This window comes from Chlorocebus sabaeus, chromosome 26, assembly GCF_047675955.1.
Source record: "Chlorocebus sabaeus isolate Y175 chromosome 26, mChlSab1.0.hap1, whole genome shotgun sequence".
Lineage (NCBI taxonomy): Eukaryota > Metazoa > Chordata > Mammalia > Primates > Cercopithecidae > Chlorocebus > Chlorocebus sabaeus.
In genome coordinates, this window is record NC_132929.1 from 52,931,989 (window position 1) to 52,955,063 (window position 23,075).

The 23,075-nt window shown below is 37.1% G+C and overlaps 1 protein-coding gene across 6 annotated transcripts in view; it reads right to left on the reverse strand.

Moving 5' to 3' along the window:
• Window positions 1-23,075, reverse strand: part of SCAPER (S-phase cyclin A associated protein in the ER) — a 552,134-nt gene that overhangs the window by 500,775 nt on the left and 28,284 nt on the right. For 5 of the 6 annotated variants that reach the window (XM_038010211.2, XM_038010215.2, XM_038010212.2 and 2 more), the window contains exons 3-4: window positions 13,491-13,608; window positions 8,892-8,962 (exon numbers count right to left, since the gene is read on the reverse strand). In XM_038010211.2, coding sequence (XP_037866139.1) covers window positions 8,892-8,962; window positions 13,491-13,608 — 189 coding nt within the window. Of the gene's footprint in view, window positions 1-8,891; window positions 8,963-13,490; window positions 13,609-23,075 lie in introns of those variants that run through there. The other variant, XM_073012353.1, reaches the window with a different exon arrangement.

Here is a 23,075-nt window from a genome sequence, read left to right on the forward strand (position 1 = left end):
ATGAAACAGAAGAGAGAGCCCAAAAATAAGGCCACACACCTACAACTATCTGATCTTTGACAAAGCTGACAAAAACAAGATATGGGGAAAGGACTCTCTATTCAATAAATGGTGTTGAGATAACTGGGTTGCCATATGCAGAAGACTGAAATTAGGCCCCTTCCTTACACCATACACAAATATCAACTCAAGATGGATTAAAGACTTAAATGTAAAACCCAAAACTATAAAAATCCTGGAAGACAACTGGCAGTACCACCCTGGACACAGGAACATGCATAGGAAGATTTCTTGACAAAGACACCGAAAGCAATTGACGCAAAAGCAAAATTTGACACACGGGATCTAATTAAACTTAAGAGCTTCTGCACAGCGAAAAAAAAAGTAAACAACTTACAGAATGGGAGGAAACTTTTGCAAACTATGCATCTGACAAAGGTTTAATAAATATCTGGCATCTATAATAAATGTAAACAAATTTACAAGATAAAAACAAACAACCCCATTAAAAAGTAGGCAAAGAACACAAACTCTTTTCTAAAGAAGTCATACATGCAGCCAATAAGCATATGAAAAAAAGCTCAGTATCACTGTTCACTAGAGAAATGCAAATCAAAATCACAATGAGATACCATTTCACACCAGTCAGAATGGCTATTACTAAAAATTCGAAAAGCAACAGATCTTGGCAAGGTTGTGGAGATAAGATAATACTTATATGCTATTGCTGAGAGTGTAAATTAATTCGGCCATTATGGAAAGAAGTATGGTGATTCCTCAAAGAGCTAAAAACAGAAATACCATTCAACCCATTACTGGGTATATTACCAGAGGAATATAAATCATTCTACCATAAAGACACATGCACATGAATGTTCACTGCAGCACTATTCACAACAGCAAAGACATGGAATCAACCTAAATGCCCATCAACAACACATTGGATAAAGAAAATTTGGTATATATATATATGATGGAATACTATGTACCCATAAAAAAGAATGAGATCATGTATTTTGCTGGAACATGGATGAAGCTGGAGGCCATTATCCTTAGCAAACTATTGCAGAAACAGAAAACCAAATACTGCATGTCCTCACTTACAAGAGCTAAATTATAAGAACTCATGAACATAAAGAAGGAATCAACAAACAGAGGGGCCTCCTTGAGGGTGGGAGGAAAAAGAGAAACAGCAAAAATAACTATTGGGTACTAGGCTTAGTACCTGCGTGATGAAATAATCTGTACAACAAACCCCTGTGAAACGAGTTTACCTATATAACAAACCTGCGGGGGGGCGGAGCAAGATGGCCGAATAGGAACAGCTCCAGTCTCCAACTCCCAGCGCGAGCAACACAGAAGACCGGTGATTTCTGCATTTTCAACTGAGGTACTGGGTTCATCTCACTGGGGAGTGCCAGACGATCGGTGCTGGTCAGCTGCTGCAGCCCGACCAGCGAGAGCTGAAGCAGGGCGAGGCATTGCCTCACCTGGAAAGCGCAAGGGGGAAGGGAATCCCTTTTCCTAGCCAGGGGAACTGAGACACACAACACCTGGAAAATCGGGTAACTCCCACCCCAATACTGCACTTTAAGCAAACAGGCACACCAGGAGATCATATCCCACACCTGGCCGGGAGGGTCCTACACCCACGGAGCCTCCCTCATTGCTAGCACAGCAGTCTGTGATCTATCAGCAAGGCAGCAGCGAGACTGGGGGAGGGGCGCCCGCCATTGCTGAGGCTTAAGTAGGTAAACAAAGCTGCTGGGAAGCTCGAACTGGGTGGAGCTCACAGCAGCTCAAGGAAACCTGCCTGTCTCTGTAGACTCCACCTCTGGGGACAGGGCACGGTAAACAATAACAAACGCAGCAGCTCTGCAGACGCAAACGACTCTGTCTGACAGCTTTGAAGAGAGCAGTGGATCTCCCAACACGGAGGTTGAGATCTGAGAAGGGACAGACTGCCTGCTTAAGTGGGTCCCTGACCCCTGAGTAGCCTAACTGGGAGACAACCCCCACTAGGGGCAGTCTGACACCCCACACCTCACAGGGTGGAGTACACCCCTGAGAGGAAGCTTCCAAAGCAAGAATCAGACAGGTACACTCGCTGTTCAGAAATATTCTATCTTCTGCAGCCTCTGCTGCTGATACCCAGGCAAACAGGGTCTGGAGTGGACCTCAAGCAATCTCCAACAGACCTACAGCTGAGGGTCCTGACTGTTAGAAGGAAAACTATCAAACAGGAAGGACACCTACACCAAAACCCCATCAGTACATCACCATCATCAAAGACCAGAGGCAGATAAAACCACAAAGATGGGGAAAAAGCAGGGCAGAAAAGCTGGAAATTCAAAAAATAAGAGCGCATTTCCCCCGGCAAAGGAGCGCAGCTCATTGCCAGCAACGGATCAAAGCTGGACGGAGAATGACTTCGACGAGATGAGAGAAGAAGGCTTCAGTCCATCAAATTTCTCAGAGCTAAAAGAGGAATTACGTACCCAGCGCAAAGAAACTAAAAATCTTGAAAAAAAGTGGAAGAATTGATGGCTAGAGTAATTAATGCAGAGAAGCTCATAAACGAAATGAAAGAGACGAAAACCATGGCACGAGAAATACGTGACAAATGCACAAGCTTCAGTAACCGACTCGATCAACTGGAAGAAAGAATGTCAGCGATTGAGGATCAAATGAATGAAATGAAGCGAGAAGAGAAACCAAAAGAAAAAAGAAGAAAAAGAAATGAACAAAGCCTGCAAGAAGTATGGGATTATGTAAAAAGACCAAATCTACGTCTGATTGGGGTGCCTGAAAGTGAAGGGGAAAATGGAACCAAGTTGGAAAACACTCTTCAGGATATCATCCAGGAGAACTTCCCCAACCTAGTAGGGCAGGCCAACATTCAAATCCAGGAAATACAGAGAACGCCACAAAGATACTCCTCGAGAAGAGCAACTCCAAGACACATAATTGCCAGATTCACCAAAGTTGAAATGAAGGAAAAAATCTTAAGGGCAGCCAGAGAGAAAGGTCGGGTTACCCACAAAGGGAAGCCCATCAGACTAACAGCAGATCTCTCGGCAGAAACTCTTCAAGCCAGAAGAGAGTGGGGGCCAATATTCAACATTCTTAAAGAAAAGAATTTTAAACCCAGAATTTTATATCCAGCCAAACTAAGTTTCATAAGTGAAGGAGAAATAAAATCCTTTACAGATAAGCAAATGCTTAGAGATTTTGTCACCACTAGGCCTGCCTTACAAGAGACCCTGAAGGAAGCACTAAACATGGAAAGGAACAACCGGTACCAGCCATTGCAAAAACATGCCAAAATGTAAAGACCATCGAGGCTAGGAAGAAACTGCATCAACTAACGAGCAAAATAACCAGTTAATATCATAATGGCAGGATCAAGTTCACACATAACAATCTTAACCTTAAATGTAAATGGACTAAATGCTCCAATTAAAAGACACAGACTGGCAAACTGGATAAAGAGTCAAGACCCATCAGTCTGCTGTATTCAGGAGACCCATCTCACACGCAGAGACATACATAGGCTCAAAATAAAGGGATGGAGGAAGATTTACCAAGCAAATGGAGAACAAAAAAAAGCGGGGGTTGCAATACTAGTCTCTGATAAAACAGACTTTAAACCATCAAAGATCAAAAGAGACAAAGAAGGCCATTACATAATGGTAAAGGGATCAATTCAACAGGAAGAGCTAACTATCCTAAATATATATGCACCCAATACAGGAGCACCCAGATTCATAAAGCAAGTCCTTAGAGACTTACAAAGAGACTTAGACTCCCATACAATAATAATGGGAGACTTCAACACTCCACTGTCAACATTAGACAGATCAACGAGACAGAAAGTTAACAAGGATATCCAGGAATTGAACTCATCTCTGCAGCAAGCAGACCTAATAGACATCTATAGAACTCTCCACCCCAAATCAACAGAATATACATTCTTCTCAGCACCACATCGTACTTACTCCAAAATTGACCACGTAATTGGAAGTAAAGCACTCCTCAGCAAATGTACAAGAACAGAAATTATAACAAACTGTCTCTCAGACCACAGTGCAATCAAATTAGAACTCAGGACTAAGAAACTCAATCAAAACCGCTCAACTACATGGAAACTGAACAACCTGCTCCTGAATGACTACTGGGTACATAACGAAATGAAGACAGAAATAAACATGTTCTTTGAAACCAATGAGAACAAAGATACAACATACCAGAATCTCTGGGACACATTTAAAGCAGTGTGTGGAGGGAAATTTATAGCACTAAATGCCCACAAGAGAAAGCAGGAAAGATCTAAAATTGACACTCTAACATCGCAATTAAAAGAACTAGAGAAGCAAGAGCAAACACATTCGAAAGCTAGCAGAAGGCAAGAAATAACTAAGATCAGAGCAGAACTGAAGGAGATAGAGACACAAAAAACCCTCCAAAAAATCAATGAATCCAGGAGTTGGTTTTTTGAAAAGATCAACAAAATTGACAGACCACTAGCAAGACTAATAAAGAAGAAAAGAGAGAAGAATCAAATCGACGCAATTAAAAATGATAAAGGGGATATCACCACCGACCCCACAGAAATACAAACTACCATCAGAGAATACTATAAACACCTCTACGCAAATAAACTGGAAAATCTAGAAGAAATGGATAATTTCCTGGACACTTACACTCTTCCAAGACTAAACCAGGAAGAAGTTGAATCCCTGAATAGACCAATAGCAGGCTCTGAAATTGAGGCAATAATTAATAGCCTACCAACCAAAAAAAGTCCAGGACCAGATGGATTCACAGCTGAATTCTACCAGAGGTACAAGGAGGAGCTGGTACCATTCCTTCTGAAACTATTCCAATCAATAGAAAAAGAGGGAATCCTCCCTAACTCATTTTATGAGGCCAACATCATCCTGATACCAAAGCCTGGCAGAGACACAACAAAAAAAGAGAATTTTAGACCAATATCCCTGATGAACATCGATGCAAAAATCCTCAATAAAATACTGGCAAACCGGATTCAGCAGCACATCAAAAAGCTTATCCACCATGATCAAGTGGGCTTCATCCCTGGGATGCAAGGCTGGTTCAACATTCGCAAATCAATAAACATAATCCAGCATATAAACAGAACCAAAGACAAGAACCACATCATTATCTCAATAGATGCAGAAAAGGCTTTTGACAAAATTCAACAGCCCTTCATGCTAAAAACGCTCAAGAAATTCGGTATTGATGGAACGTACCTCAAAATAATGAGAGCTATTTATGACAAACCCACAGCCAATATCATACTGAATGGGCAAAAACTGGAAAAATTCCCTCTGAAATCTGGCACAAGACAGGGATGCCCTCTCTCACCACTCCTATTCAACATAGTGTTGGAAGTTCTGGCTAGGGCAATCAGGCAAGAAAAAGAAATCAAGGGGATTCAGTTAGGAAAAGAAGAAGTCAAATCGTCCCTGTTTGCAGATGACATGATTGTATATTTAGAAAACCCCATTGTCTCAGCCCAAAATCTCCTTAAGCTGATAAGCAACTTCAGCAAAGTCTCAGGATACAAAATTAATGTGCAAAAATCACAAGCATTCTTATACACCAGTAACAGTCAAACAGAGAGCCAAATCAGGAATGAACTTCCATTCACAATTGCTTCAAAGAGAATAAAATACCTAGGATTCCAACTTACAAGGGATGTAAAGGACCTCTTCAAGGAGAACTACAAACCACTGCTCAGTGAAATCAAAGAGGACACAAACAAATGGAAGAACATACCATGCTCATGGATAGGAAGAATCAATATCGTGAAAATGGCCATACTGCCCAAGGTAATTTATAGATTCAATGCCATCCCCATCAAGCTACCAATGAGCTTCTTCACAGAATTGGAAAAAACTGCTTTAAAGTTCATATGGAACCAAAAAAGACCCCGCATCTCCAAGACAATCCTAAGTCAAAAGAACAAAGCTGGAGGCATCACGCTACCTGACTTCAAACTATACTACAAGGCTACAGTAACCAAAACAGCATGGTATTGGTACCAAAACAGAGATATAGACCAATGGAACAGAACAGAGTCCTCAGAAATAATACCACACATCTACAGCCATCTGATCTTTGACAAACCTGAGAGAAACAAGAAATGGGGAAAGGATTCCCTATTTAATAAATGGTGCTGGGAAAATTGGCTAGCCATAAGTAGAAAGCTGAAACTGGATCCTTTCCTTACTCCTTATACGAAAATTAATTCAAGATGGATTAGAGACTTAAATGTTAGACCTAATACCATAAAAATCCTAGAGGAAAACCTAGGTAGTACCATTCAGGACATAGGCATGGGCAAAGACTTCATGTCTAAAACACCAAAAGCAACGGCAGCAAAAGCCAAAACTGACAAATGGGATCTCATTAAACTAAAGAGCTTCTGCACAGCAAAAGAAACTACCATCAGAGTGAACAGGCAACCTACAGAATGGGAGAAAATTTTTGCAATCTACTCATCTGACAAAGGGCTAATATCCAGAACCTACAAAGAACTCAAACAAATTTACAAGAAAAAAACAAACAACCCCATCAAAAAGTGGGCAAAGGATATGAACAGACATTTCTCAAAAGAAGACATTCATACAGCCAACAGACACATGAAAAAATGCTCATCATCACTGGCCATCAGAGAAATGCAAATCAAAACCACAATGAGATACCATCTCACACCAGTTAGAATGGCGATCATTAAAAAGTCAGGAAACAACAGGTGCTGGAGAGGATGTGGAGAAATAGGAACACTTTTACACTGTTGGTGGGATTGTAAACTAGTTCAACCATTATGGAAAACAGTATGGCGATTCCTCAAGGATCTAGAACTAGATGTACCATATGACCCAGCCATCCCATTACTGGGTATATACCCAAAGGATTATAAATTATGCTGCTATAAAGACACATGCACACGTATGTTTATTGCAGCACTATTCACAATAGCAAAGACTTGGAATCAACCCAAATGTCCATCAGTGACAGATTGGATTAAGAAAATGTAGCACATATACACCATGGAATACTATGCAGCCATAAAAAAGGATGAGTTTGTGTCCTTTGTAGGGACATGGATGCAGCTGGAAACCATCATTCTTAGCAAACTATCACAAGAACAGAAAACCAAACACCGCATGTTCTCACTCATAGGCGGGAACTGAACAATGAGATCACTTGGACTCGGGAAGGGGAACATCACACACCGGGGCCTATCATGGGGAGGGGGGAGGGGGGAGGGATTGCATTGGGAGTTATACCTGATGTAAATGACGAGTTGATGGGTGCAGCACACCAACATGGCACAAGTATACATATGTAGCAAACCTGCACGTTGTGCACATGTACCCTACAACTTAAAGTTTAATAATAATAAATAAATTTAAAAAAAAAAAAAAAAAAAAACCTGCACATGTACCCCTGAACCTAAAATAAAGGTTAAAATACATATACATAGATAAGAAATATATACATGGATGTGTATATATGTGCATATATAAGTATATATGTTATATGTGTATATTAAACCATATATATGTATATATTTTTAACCTTTTTTACAAATATATGCATATAAAATCATTGGTGCCTTTGTGTGTGGGGACGGGGGATTCTTTGTGAACTCACAATGATATCATGATTAGAAGTCCATGTTTTTCTCATATGAAATTTTATTTTACATAATACATACTATATACTTAAAAATATCAAAATAATTGTCCAAAAAATCAAAAATCAGCCAGGCACAGTGGTGTACACCTCTGGCCCCAGCCACTCTGGAGGCTGAGGTGGGAGAATTACTTGAGCCCAGGGGGTCAAGTGATTCTGTGAGCTGTGATTGTGCCACTGTACTCAGCCTGGGGAACAGTGAGACCTTATCTCAAAAAATTAAATTAAATTAATAAAATAAAATAACAACACCTATGAAAAGTTCAGAGAAAATAACTATGGATTAAAAAACTATAATTATGCTAAACACCTTCAAAAGATAAAGTAGGCTTGTGTTCTCCAAAATTTTATTACAGCAATTTAAAATTTTTGTATTCCAAATATCTTTACTATCCTACAACCTAAAGGCATCATTATATCAAGAAAGAAAATCATAAAAGAACCGGCAAACATGGAAGGCATAGCAGAGGAGTTAAGAGCATAAACTGTGGAAATTAACTGCCAAGGGCTGAACATGGTGGTTCATGCCTGTAATCCCACCACTTTGGGAGGCCAAGGCGGGCGGATCACTTGAGGCCAGGAGTTTGGGACCAGCCTGGCCAACATGGTGAAACCCTGTCTCTAAAAATATAAAAATTAGCCAGATGTGGTGACACATGACTGTAGTCCCAGGTACTAGGGTGGCTGAGGCACGAGAACTGCCTGAACCCAAGAGGAAGAGGGTTCAGTGAGCCAAGATCACACCACTGCACTCCAGCCTGGGCAACAGGGTGAGACTGTCTCAAAGAAAAAAAAAAAAAATTTTTTTTTAAAATAAAGAAAAGAAATTAACTGCCTGGGTTCAAACGCTGGTTGTGTCATTTACTAGTAAGCTACATGTCTTCTCTCTGTCTCAGTTTCTTTTTGTAACAAAACTTCAATGTAAGTGAGGATAACTGTGATGCTTACATCAAAGGGTATGAGAACCAAATAAATTAATATCTGTAAAGTATTTAGTACAAGTCACACTGATTACTATATACATATTTGTTTTTAAAAAGTACATTAAATTTTTATTTAGATAAATAATATTCAAATCCTGCAAAATAAGATTTTCATAATTTATAATACATTCAGAAATTGAAATTAAAAGTAAATAAGTAAAAAAGTTATAGATGCTGTACCTGTTTAGTAGTTTTATGAGTGCCTTGAATTGTCCTCTTAGATTTTCCACCAGTTTGATATTTAGGTTTTCCTTCAAGGCAAGAAAAAAATAAATATGTAGATATACGGAATGATAGATAATATAAAATTGAACTATAGGTAATTAGATAATGTAAACCTAAACTACTCAAATCATTCAGGCATACTAACATTTAATCTCCTTCCAGAGACCACAGTATAGTACAGTCTGTTCATGGTCAATATAAACCAATAAAATTAAAACAACCACCACAAAAAATTTCCAAAGTCCCAGAGACTGTTATTATTGAATACCTTTCTCTGAACAGGAATAAATCAACATCTTAAAGAAGTCAAATACTCTAACAACTTTAAAAACAAAGTCCAGTTACTGGTACTCCTCAACTTATATACAAATCTGCAAATAGTTCTTTAAGTTCAAATTTCATTTCAACAATAAAATTAAGACTATATGTTTTCTATATAAAACCCCAATATTTGGTTTTAATTTATGATATATGAAATCCACAATTTCATTGTGAAAAGTGAGGTTTCAGTTCTTTGTATTTTCTCACTCATTCTTTTTATAAGAAAGACACTACTGTTTTGTAATTACTATTCTCAACAGCAATTCAAAACAGAAATAAAAGTCTTCTTTTTTTTTTTTTACTTTTATTTTAGGTCCAGAGGTACATGTGCAGGTTTGTTATACAGACAAATTACGTTTCACAGGGGTTTGGTGCACAGATTATTTCATCACCCAGGTAATTAGCATAAGTAACTGATAAGTCGTTTTTCAATCCTCACTCTCCTCCCACTCTCTACCCTAAAGTAGGCCCTGATGTCTTTTGCTCCCTTCTTCGTGTCCATGTGTATGTACTCAATGTTTAGTTCCCACTTATAAGTGAGAACGTGCAGTATTTGGTTTTCTGTTCTTGCATTAGTTTACTTAGGATAATGATCTCCAGCTCCATCCTTATTGCTGCAAAGAACATGATTTCATTCTTTTTATGGTTATATAGTAGTCCATGGTATATATATGTACATTTTCTTTATCCAGTCTACCACTGATGGCCATTTAGGTTTATTCCATGTTTTTGCTATTGTAAGCAGTGCTGTGATGAACATACACGTACATGTATCTTTATGGTAGAAAAATTTATATTCTTTGAGTATATACCCAGTAATTAGATAGCTGGGTCAAATGGTAGTTCTGTTTTTAATTCTTTGAGCAATCACCAAAGTGCTTTCCACAATGGCCAAACTAATTTACATTCTCACCAGCAGTGTGTAAGTGTTCCTTTTTCTCTGCAACCTCTCCAGCATTTCAAAATAGGAATAAAATTCTATAATGTATAACAGAATACTTTTCCTTTCTGCAAAATAATTCTGGGGTCAGGTCCCCTGAAGCAGTATAAATGAGCCATAACACACAGGTACCTAGCTATCAACTTATCCGACATAAGTGGGACACCCTCACCGTTCCACCAGGGGTGAAGGGAAAGAATGCTACATTAACCTACAGAACCCCATCCTTTAATTACATAAAACAATGTACCAGCAAGTTTTTTTAGAATATCCAGCAGAAAAACCAGCTTAGAATAAGCACAAGCTGTAATGTACCAGCAGGTTTTTAGAATATGCAGCAGAAAAACCAGCTTAGAAACAAAAATAATAGGAAGCAGAGAACTTTTCTAAGTGGAATTAGCCTCAGAAACACTTAAGTATACATTGTAATCATAAAACAAGAACAAGTTGCTATTAAAAACTTAGTTTTTAATTGCCTATATGTGGCAAAGCTTTAACAATATAAAATGATCAACGAAAATTGTAAATGTTAATATTCTTCTTTTGTCATCATTACTACAGATATTCAGAAAGTTCTAATTATCTGTGCTTACAGTTTTTTGGTTTTTGTTTCTTTTTTGAGATGCAGTCTCACTCTGTGCCCCAGGCTGGAGTGCAGTGGCGCGATCTGGGCTCACTGCAACCTCTGCCTCCCAGGTTCAAGCCTCACGAGCAGCTGGCATTACAGGCACCCACTGCCATGCCCGGCTAATTGTTTTGTACTTTAGCAGAGACGAGGTTTCACCGTGTTGCCCAACCTGGTCTCGAACTCCTGAGCTCAGGCAATCTACCTGCCTTGACCTCCTAAAGTGCTAGGATTACAGATGTGAGCCACTGCGCCCAGCCTGTGGTTACAGTTGTATTATGTTACAATAGTCACAAATGAAGCTTTAAAATTGTACTGGCCAATTATTTATGTTCTTATATGAAAAATCAGATTATGTACAGATGTTTATTATATTTTCTTTGTTTTTTGAATAGAAACAACTTTAATAGAAACACCTTTGAACTATTTTATGTTCAGAATAACCCATGGAAAATGAGATAATACAATTTCATATAAAAATATTTATAATACACAGCAACCACAAGATACTTTTTTTTACTTCTGTAATAAATCATGTTGATATGTACTTTTATCAAAGAAATGAATAGTAAGCTCTTTGTGAAAAGATTAGCTGTTAAGAAGTTGAATTGCAAAAGATAAATCCAATTTTCCCCTCTATTTGATAGTTTTTATGATTCAAAATAACTGCTCTCTAAAAATAGCTAGGAAAACTAAGAAAGAAAAGCTACAGGGGAAGACAGGTCCAAGCAGGCATTTTAAAATACCATACTACCTCCATAATTAAAATAGTATGGCACTCACACATGAATTAGGTAAACAGACTAGTAGAATGGAATACAATTACATATGGAAATTCACTCTACAGAAAAGGTGGAATCTCAAATAACTGGGGCAAAGATAAACTTCATAGTAAGTTATGCTGAGGCAACTTGTTAGCTATAAGGAAAAAGATAAAATTAGATCCATACCACACACTATGTGTAAGAATAAACTACAAATGGGTCAGAGGACCAAATGTAAAAAAGATAAAGATTTAAAACATTTTTTAAAGAAAATTTTAAATAAAATAAAGTGTAAAAATAAATTTAAAAGAATAAAACAGGTGAATTCTTGTTTAGCTTGAAACACCTTGTGTAAAGATGTTTTTAAAGAATGGAAACATGATTAGAACATGCCAAAAGGAACGGGAGCCAAGTTAAAGGGTTTCCCATTTGAAAAATCGAGAACAATCTGAGCATCAAAATAGAGTAATTGTACCCCATTAAATACCATAAGCAGCCATGAATCCATACAAACTGAAAATACGAATACATACATACTTACATACATATAAAAATAAAGAGGAGATGCTAAAGCTCTTCCTTATATTAGAAGGCTAACAAATGCAGAAGGAATGATGGAGTTAACAAATCACCACTTTGCAACCACCAGAGGTATAACATAAGCCAAGGATTATCAATAGAAGCTAAAAGTAGTGAGTGTACTGTTTCAACAAAAACAGGATATTTACACAGTTTCAAACTATCTTACCAAAAATTACTCATTAGTTACATAGGAAAAAATTAGTTACTTTACAGTAGAGAAATTTGGCAGACAATACTTAAAGCAACTGATTAAATTAATGAGACAGTTATCATGAACTTCCTCTGATAACTAAAAAGGACACATCATTTCTATAGAATTCCTACTAAAAACACATACCTGAATCTAGTCATGAAAAGATATCAGACAAACCTAACTATGAGGAATATTCTACAAGCCCTCAGAAAATTTCAAAGTGAGGTCTCCTGAAGTGTATGCCAATCTCCTGACTTCTGTATCTCCATCCAATCTTCAACATCCCCAGAAACAGTTGCTTCACACTGCCTCTAGCCATTAAAGGGAGAGGGGAGATTTTTTTTTCTAGTTCAAATAATAATAATGAAAACTAAAGAAGTAACTTCTATTTTCTAAAGTATTACATTAAATTGCACCTATGATAAATATGATTTTTTAAAAATCTTTTTATTTTTATAAGAATTTAATAAAAGAAAAAACCTAAATGTCCACTTTCATACTGCTTATAAAGAACTGCCTGAAACTGGGTAATTTATAAAGGAAAGGGCTTTAATTGACTCATAGTTCAGAATGGCTGGGGAGGCCTCAGGAAACTTGCAATCATGGTGGAAGGAGAAGGGCAAGCAAGGCACCTTCTTTACAAGGCAGCAGGAAGGAGAAGTACCGAGTGTAGGGGAAAGAGCCCCTTACAAAACGATCACATTTCATGAGAACTCACTCACTGTCATGAGAACAGCATGGGGGAAACCGTCCCCATGATCCAATTACCTCCACATGGTCTCTCCCTTGACATGTGGGGATTATGGGGATTATAATTCAAGGTGAGATTTGGGTAGGGAGACAAAGTCTAATCATATCACTAAATCTCTTATCACTTTAAAAAAGCCCTAATCTGCCAGTCATAACACAATAAACCCAATTTCAAATTTCACTATTACCTGAAAAAGCAAAACTAACTGTAAGGCTTTTATAAAGCCATGTGTGTATAAAAGCAACAAAAAATCATTTCTTATTTAACATACTAATCAGCCCCAAGAGGTCTAATTGCAAACGGTTTTCAGTCTATCTATTTAGGACTAAATACATCCTTCTTATTTACAAAAATGAAACTAATTTTTTAAATACATACCATCATCATCTTTGCTTTCTAGTGGAACACTCCAAGCTATTAGGTTTCTTGCTGTACGACCCTCCTCTGCAACTATTCTCCTTACTTTGTCATGACTATTGGAGCGCTGGAATGAAGCCTATGTATGGAAAAAATGGTACTTATTAGATTATTAGATATTACATAAGTCAAAATATATATTTAACAAAGTCATTATTTCTCATATTTTTCTCAAAAAGAAAACACTTAAAACTAATTTGGGATTTGGTAGGTTGTTAAACAGAGAAGAGAAAGTCACAAGTCTTTTTTAGATCTAAAAACACTGAGTTTTGTAACTCTAAAAAATAAACAAATTATTTAAATAATAAATATAATCTAAGGTTTGAAAAGTGGCCTAAAGAGCACAAACACTGCTGTGGACTAATATCTGCACCATCCCTTACACATCAACAAGTTCAAGTGTGAAAGAGACCAGTTTTCACAAACATCCTATATATTTCCCCTAAAAGACCTCTTCAGCATAAAATATTTTGGAAAATCCTTTTTTTATTCCCTAGAGATTGTGCTAAAGTAAGTCAACATTCAGTTTTTAGCTATATAATTTTATCTCCAAGTTATTAGGATTCAAATAATAATTGCTGTTAACAGGTAAATTTAAATTGCAATTTTTAAAACTCAAACTACTGCACAGAATATGTGTAATTTCTTGCTTGCTCTAGCCCCGCCTGGCCTAAAAACACGAGCCTACAGGTTCAGCCCCACCAACAACCTGTGCCAGCTGGGAGCCAGGTCCAATAAAATAAAGGAAATTGCTTCCCCACTAATGAATGTCATATCAAAATAGTCTGTTTTCATAAGCCAAGTATCTGTGAGAAGAAAGAGATCATAAAGCACCCATATGAACACAAGGATACAGCCTCTTTATCTAATCCTTAAATCTGTGTGGGCAACCTGCCTCTTTGTGAAACAAGTTCACCACTGGGCCAGCCCAAAATCCCAGTCCAATTAATAGGTGCCTCCATGCCCTTCTATAGTTCTTGCCAGCCTGGATTTTTAGCAATCCTGGAATCCTAAGGCACAATACATTTAACAAGGTAATTACTATGTGCAAAAATATCAAGAGACTGAGGAGAATATAAAGAAATATAAAGTATTGTGCTTGTCCTCAAAGAGCTAACAATCCAAGCCAATGAAGCAAACATGTAAGAGTAAAAAATAATACATGAATTAACAAGTATGGTAGGTAGTCTCCAAAGATGCCCCCCTTGGCTCCAGTGAACCACACCTGCTGGTGTTCATGCCCTCATGTAATCCACTCCCCTTGAATATGCCTCTGTGACTTGCTTTCTGACCAATAAAATGAGGCAGAAAGGACACTGCATAACTTCTGAGACTAGGTCATTAGAAGCTTTGCAGCCTCCACCCAGTCTCTTAGAATGCGCCCTCTCTTAAAATCCAGCTGTCATTATTGGGGGAACTCACCCCGGATAATTCAACATGGGTCCTTTTCTATTTTCCCTAAGTGTCAGCCGGTCTGTGAAATAAAGGGAAATAGTACAAAAGAGACAAATTTTGAAGCTGGGTGTCTGGGGGAGACATCACGTCGGCAGGTTCTGTGATACCCCTCAAGCCACAAAACTAGCAAGCTTTTATTAGTGATTTTCAAAAGGGGAGGCAGTGTACGAATAGGGTATGGGTCACAGAGATCACATGCTTCACAAGGTAATAAAATATTACAAGGCAAATGGAGGCAGGGCGTGATCACAGGACCGGGGCGAAATTAAAATTGCTAATGACGTTTTGGGCACACGCTGTCATTGATAACATCTTATCAGGAGACAGGGTTTGACAGCAGACAACCAACCGGTGGGACCAAAATTTATTAGGTGGGAATTTCCTCATCCTAATAGGCCTGGGAGTGCTATGGGAGACCGGGGTTTATTTCATCCCTTACCTGCAACCGTAAAAAACAGATGTCCCCAGAGCGGCCACTTTAGAGATCTCCCCCTAGGAACGCATTCTCTTTCTCAGGTATGTTCCTTGCTGAGGAAAAGAATTCAGCAATATTTCCCCTATTTGCTTTTGAAAGAAGAGAAATATGGCTCTGTTCCGCCCAGCTCTCAGGCAGCCAGACCTAATGGTTATCTCCCTTGTTCCCTGAACATCGCTATTATCCTGTTCTTTTTTCAAGGTGCCCAGATTTCATACTGTTTAAACAATTTGTGCTGTTAACACAATCATCACAGGGTCTTGAGGCGACATACATCCTCAGCTTACAAAGATGATGGGATTAACAGATTAAAGTAAAGACAGGCATAGGAAATCACAAGAGTATTGATTGGGGAAGTGATAAGTGTCCACGAAATCTTCACAATTTATGTTCAGAGACTGCAGTAAAGACAGGCATAAGAAATTATAGAAGTATTAATTTGGGGAACTAATAAATGTCCATGAAATCTTCACAATTTACATTCTTCTGCCAGGGCTTCAACCAGTCCCTCCATTCAGGGTCTCTGACTTCCTGCAACAGTCATGCCATGAGAAGCCCAAGCCACAAGTAGAGAGACCACACATGGGCAGCACTCTGGTTGACAGGCCCTAGCTGAACTCCCAGAGGACAGCATCCTCTGCCCATTGTGTGAGTGAGCCATTTTGGACATTCCAGCCCAGCTGAGCCCCTAGAAAACTGCTGCCATGCCAGTACCCAAGCCAACATCACATCACAAAAACCACCCAGTCAACTCACAGAATGAGACAATAGGAACTAGATGAATGCACCCTAACACACAATACACACACCTGGAACTATATGTATACAGATATTAAAAACCATGAGTTTATACTGATTGATTTCAATCCTATGCCACAGGGCTCATTTCATCCTTTCTCTTTGCTTGTTTAAAACTTCTTTCTCCAACATAAGATCCCAAGTTTTCATTATCCACAATCTATTTACTTATCTGTTCAATTCTAATATATACACAAAGTAGTTTCAGAATTGCTAACCCATACTCCTATGAGAAACACATTTACTAACTACATTACAGCATTTATGTATGGTTCTTATCTTTAACCTTACAATAAATTAATGTTTGCCAAAATCATGTAATTAGTTCTCATCTTCCCCTGGGAGTATGTTACTATTTGCCTTCCAGTTTGGATTCTCCCCACCTACTGGTTAATTTTTATTCTTTTGGGGAATATGTGAAGAAAAAGCACCACATTATTTTCAAACGAAGGAAATTAATGAGCAGCATCACTTCAGGGAAAGAAAAAAAAGTCACTATAGTACACTCTAGAGCAAGGGTCAGCAAAGATTTTCTACAAAGGGCCAGATAATAAATTTTTTTTTTACTTTAGGCTTTGCAGGCCATAAGATCTCTGTAACAACTACTCAATTTTGCCATTTTATGTGAAGCAGCATAGTCAATATGTAAACAAATAATGTGGCTGTATGGTAACAAGCCAACTGTGAGATAAACAGATACATATTACTTGTTATTCTGAAATAAATTCAAATTACTGAAAAGTTCTAAATTCACACAAAGAATATCAAACATACCCTCACACATTTTTTCCTGAAGCATTTGAGAACAATCTGCAGTTATATTCCTTGGCAGTAAATACTTCACTGTGTATTTTATATATGTAAGGATACTCTCCTATATCACTATACCATAACTAACAAAATCAGGAGATTATCGCTGACACAGAATTATTATTTAAACTACAGCATTTAAATTTCACCAACCGTCCCATTAATCTCTTTGACAGTATAAAATAAAGTTGAGAAAAAGGTATAAGCCCAGTTCTCCCAGAAACTCTGCAAATCCCAAAGAGGATAAATTGTACAAAGAAAACCACACTTAAGCATTGCACAGAAAAACTGATAACATGAAACAAAGAAAAAAATCTTAAGAGTACAAAGAAGAGGGAAAAAATCAACTCATTACCTTTAAAGCAATAGCAATAAGACTGACAGCCTTGCATTGTCCAGGAAGCAATTAAAGTAATAATTTATAATAAACTCTAATAAATTGATAACTTATTGTCTATTTAGTGGTATAGTAGGGTCAAAATCCTGACTGAAAAAGGTTCAAAACAGAATGATGAGAAAAATGGAGAGAGTGAGTATTAAGATACTTTGAGTTTCATCATAAAGGAGAATAAAGAAATAAACAGAATGGATTTTTAAGGTAAGTGATAGTATATCATACTTTCATACTGATTGGAATGATCCAGTACAGAGAGAAATTGTGTTATGATAGGAAAGAGGGAATGACAATAGGTGCTAAATCTGTGAGTGACAGGAATCAGGTTTCGGCACAAAAATGAGTAACTAACCAACTAATATCCAAACTACTAAAAAAAAAAAAAAGACTACGTTCTTCTACTCTAATTCTCTGTGATGAGAGTCTAATCCAGAACTTGTCACTTTTTACGTCTTTAACATAAACATCTGTACCCACATTCCTTCATTCCTCTGACCTTACCCTGAATATCCATGTGTCATCTACTTACCTGACTCATTAAGCTTTCACTGAAACTCACTGTCACTGTCCAAACCCCATTCAGTGTCCTCTAGATTTGCAAGTCACTTCTCTACTCATTCCCATACTTTCCAATCAACGTAACACCAGAAAACCTCCTCGTTTAGCTTAAGCACTTCTCCCATTAAGTATCAGTCAGTGCTATCTAACTTACACTGGCATCTATCATTTAGGTTACCTAAGCATTGTTCTAACCAAGAGTATCACAATTGTTTCCAGGCCAAATGAACAAGTATAAATAGGTGGCCTACTTTTCAGCTCTATTTCAGATAATTCCCTTACACAATCACAGAACATCCTGTGAGAGAGAGAGAGAAAGAGACAGAGTGAGTGTGTGTGGGGGGGGGGGGGGGGGGGGTCATAAAATTCACTATGCCATACATTATACTCTAAGTCAAGAGTCTTCACAAAATAATGAGTTTCCAAGAACTAAAATGGATAATCACAAAATAGCAATGTTGTAACACTAGACCAGAAAACTTCAAATCTAATATTCTTTACTTCCATAAACATTTCAGCTCCACTATCAATTTTACCAAGTTGGCTCTTTTGTATTTAGTATATATGCATAGATACACATTCAAAGAAAAACCACTAGTTCAAGACTTTGATTTTATTCTTAGTTCCAATACTTAATAAGCAAAAACATCATAACTACTCATCTTACTACAAGATCTGATTGAAAATCATTTTTCATTTTAAAGCACAGATGCTTTTTGTAATATACGCTGAATGGACTCCTTTCAGTAAAAACCCAAAAATTCTAACGATTTTTAGTAATCCAATTCTTATAAAAATGTCAGTAGTAATGTAAATAAAATAGTTTTAAGCATTTTAATATCAGTATCAGGGTTTGAAATGCAATAAATGGTTCTGAGATACTTCATAAAATAGATGTCTATTTCAAACAGTATTTTTTTTTTTAACCTAGGTTATTTTCTCACAGGAGTCTTCAACAAAATATGTGTATTTTCATCCAAAGTCACAGTGTGCCACCTAGTGCTGTATGGAGATTTTACAGAGACCTGTTCAAATAATGTTTCGATTAAAAGTACTAGTCTTCAGTGAAAGTTTTTATGTTCAAATCTTACAGTACACAATCTAAGAAAGTAAGTGTTTAGAATAGTCACCAAAGAGGCTAGGTACTTCTAAGACTTGCTCCCAAATAAACTTCTTTCTCTTAGGTTTAAAATATCTAAATAATTTCAATTTTAACAACTTTTCCCACGATCTTGAAAAGGTTACAAGTACTGTTTACTAAATATCTATATATCTGTCTCCATAAAACTTTCTACTTTATACAACTTCTTCAAAATCCATTCATACCACTACCTGCCCATAAAATGAAATTTTTATATCTTTTTTCCAATGTTTTTCAGCTTTCTGAATAATTCAGAGAAGAACCTTTCTCTTAAATTCCCACTACTAAAGCCCTTAATACTTTGGGTAGTATGAAGATAAGATTACTAATCATGAAGCTTACCTGAGAAACCATATAATCAGTATAATTTCCCTAATATTACAGAAAAAGCTGGAATCCTGTTCAGTAATTTACGATAACTTTATCAGTTTTTACCAATATTTCACACCATCTAAAGGTAAAACCATAGATGAACTAAGGATGGCTAAACTATTATAAGGGGGAAACAACTTCTCTCTTGTATGAGCTACTCTGTTCTGGAGCCTCTGTTAGAGCTCACTAGCCTATACCCTAAATAATATATCAAGTCTTATCGAGTCTATCTCCTAAACACAACTGGAGAATGTAAATCCACTACCATCACCCTAGTCCAAGTCATCATCATCTCAAATCTAAATTATTAATACTGTATCAGCCTCTATGACAGAGACTACAACATGCATCAAAACCACTTGCTTTCTTTCCTGTCACAAAGCTAGACAACACCTTCCAGTCTTTCTTGCAGACAGATGGCCATGTGACTTCTGCATGCTAGAATATAGGGGAAAATGAGGTAAGCTATGTCCAGATCGGATTTATTTTTTTTTAAAGTCTCCTGCATCATCAGCTATGCTCTCTCCCTCAGTTCACCACTTACTGGCCAGATGCACAGGATCTAGCAGGACTCTCTAAAGAATGACGGAGTCAAAAGATAAAAAAAAAATTTAGTCCCATCAAAATGTGAAAGGTCACATGCTGAATACCTACACTGAACTATTAAGTGAACAAGAAATAAACTACTAATCTGTTGGTTCCCCTTCCAGTTATGAAACCATAAAAGGCATCCACATTGAAAAGGAAGAAGTCTAATTAGCCTCGTTTGCAGACGACATCTTTTACTTAGAAAAATATAAAGACAGTCAGGTGTGGTGGCTTACACCTGTAATCCCAGCACTTCGGGAGGCAGAGGCAGGAGAACTGCTTCAGCCTGGAAGCTCAAGGCTGCAGCGAGCTATGATCGCACCATTGCACTCCAGCCTGGGTGACAGAGTGAAACACTGTCTCAAAAAAAAAAAAACCAAAAAACCTAAAGACTCCACCAAAATATGTTAGAACTAATTAACAAATTCAGTAAAGGTACAGGATACAAAATCAACATACAAAAACCAACAGTGAACAATTCAAAAAAGAAAATCAAGAAAGCAATCCCATTTACAACAGTTACAAACAATATAAAATATCTTGGAATCAATTTAAGCAAAAAAGGGAAAGATCTAGACTGATGAAAGAGAATGAGGCTATAAAAAATGGAAAGGTATTTCATGCTTATGAAATGGAAGAATACTGTTAAAACAACAATACTACCCAAAGCAATTACAGACTCAATGCAATCCCTTATCAAAATACCAATGACATTCTTTACAGAAATAGAAAAAAAAAATCCTAAAACTTATATGGAACACAAAATACCCCAAACAGCCAAAACAAACCTCAGCAAAAAGAATAAAGCTGGAGACATCCCAGTACCTGACTACAGTAACAAAATCAGCATGATACTGGCATAAAAACAAACACACAGACCAATGGAACAGAATAGAGAACCCAGAAATAAACATATGCATTTACAGCCAAGTAATCTTTGACAAAATTGACAGGAACATACACCAGGGAAAGAACACCCTATTCAATAAATGGTGCTGGAAAAACTGGATAACTTTATGCAAAAAAATAAAATTCCTATCTCTCACCATACCAAAAAATCAAATCAAAATGGATTAAAAACTTCAAGGTAAGACCTGAAACTATGAAACTACTAAAAGAAAACTTGTCTGGGTAAAGATAACTTGTCTAGGTAAAGACTTGTTTGTGTAAGATCTCAAAAGCACAGGCAACAAAAACAAAAACAGACAAATGAGGCTATATTAACTAAAAGGATTCTGCACAACAAAGGAAATAATCAACAAAGAGACAATCCACAGAATGGAAGAAAATATTGGGAAACTACTCGTCTAGTAAGAGATTAATAACCAGAACATATGAGGAGCTCCAACAACTCACTAGCAAAACACAAATAATCCAAATTAAAAATGGGCAAAAGATCTAAATAGACATTTCTCAAAAGAAGGTATACAAAATGGCCAACAGATATATGAAAAATGACTCATCACTAATCACCACAGAAATGCAAATCAAAACTACAATGAAATATCATCTCACCCAGTTAAAATGGTTTTTATCAAAAAGACAGGCAATAACATGCCACCGAGGATGTGGAAAAAGAGTACACTGCTAGTGGAAATGAAAATTAGTATGCCATTACAGAGAACAGTATGAAAGTTCCTCAAAAAAACTAAAAATAGACTCGACATATGATCCAGCAATTCCACTACTAGGTATATATCCAAAATAAAGGAAACTTTAATCAAAAAGATATCTGCACTCCCACGTTTACTGCATCACTATTCACATACATGGAATCAACCTAAGTGTCCATCAACAGATGAATAAAGAAAATGTATTACATATACAAAGTCGAATATCATTCAGCCATGAAAAAGAACAAAATCCTGTCATTTACAACAATACAGATGGAACTGGAGGTCATTACGTTAAGTGAAAAAAGCCAAGCATAGAAAGAGAATTATCACATGTTCTCCCTATATGTTGGAGCTAAAAAAGTGGATCTCATGAAAATACTGAGTAGACTGGTAGTTACCCAAGGCCAGGAAAAGCAGTGCAGTGGGGTGGGAGGGGATAAAAAGTTGATTAACGGGTACAAATATATGGTTGGATAGAAAAAATAAGACCTGGTGTTAGATAGATCAGAGGGGTGACTATAGTTATAATACTTTATTATGTATTTCAAAATAGCGAAAAGAGAATAATTTGAATGTTTCCAGTATAAAAAGACATATTTAGGTTGACAGATACAACCAAGTATACTAATTTGATCTTAACAAATGATATGCATGTAATCAATTATCACATGTACCCCAAAATTATGTACATCTCTTATGCAGCAATAAAATAAAATAAGTTATTACTGGGCATACTAGAAAACAAGTCCAAAGACTAAAAACCAAGAAAAAATACAAAAAATGAGAATATACCCACACATGAGCCAGGTAATAAAAGTTATCAGAAATAGATTTTAAAGTAACTCTAATTAATATGAACTGAAAATAAAAGGATTGAAATTTTCTGCTGAAAACTAGATACCTTAAAAAAATCAAGTAGAGGCCGGGCGCGGTGGCTCAAGCCTGTAATCCCAGCACTTTGGGAGGCCGAGACGGGCGGATCACGAGGTCAGGAGATTGAGACCATCCTGGCTAACACGGTGAAACCCCGTCTCTACTAAAAAAATACAAAAAACTAGCCGCGCGAGGTGGTGGGCGCCTGTAGTCCCAGCTACTCTGGAGGCTGAGGCGGGAGAATGACGTAAACCCGGGAGGCGGAGCTTGCGGTGAGCTGAGATCCAGCCACTGCACTTCAGCCTGGGCGACAGAGCGAGACTCTGTCTCAAAAAAAAAAAAAAATCAAGTAGAAATTACAAAACTGAAAAATGAAAAAACTGAAATTAAGAACTCAATGAATGGTTTAACAAGAAATTAGTGAATTAGACTAAAACATCCCAATGAAAACAGGAAAAAAAAAAAT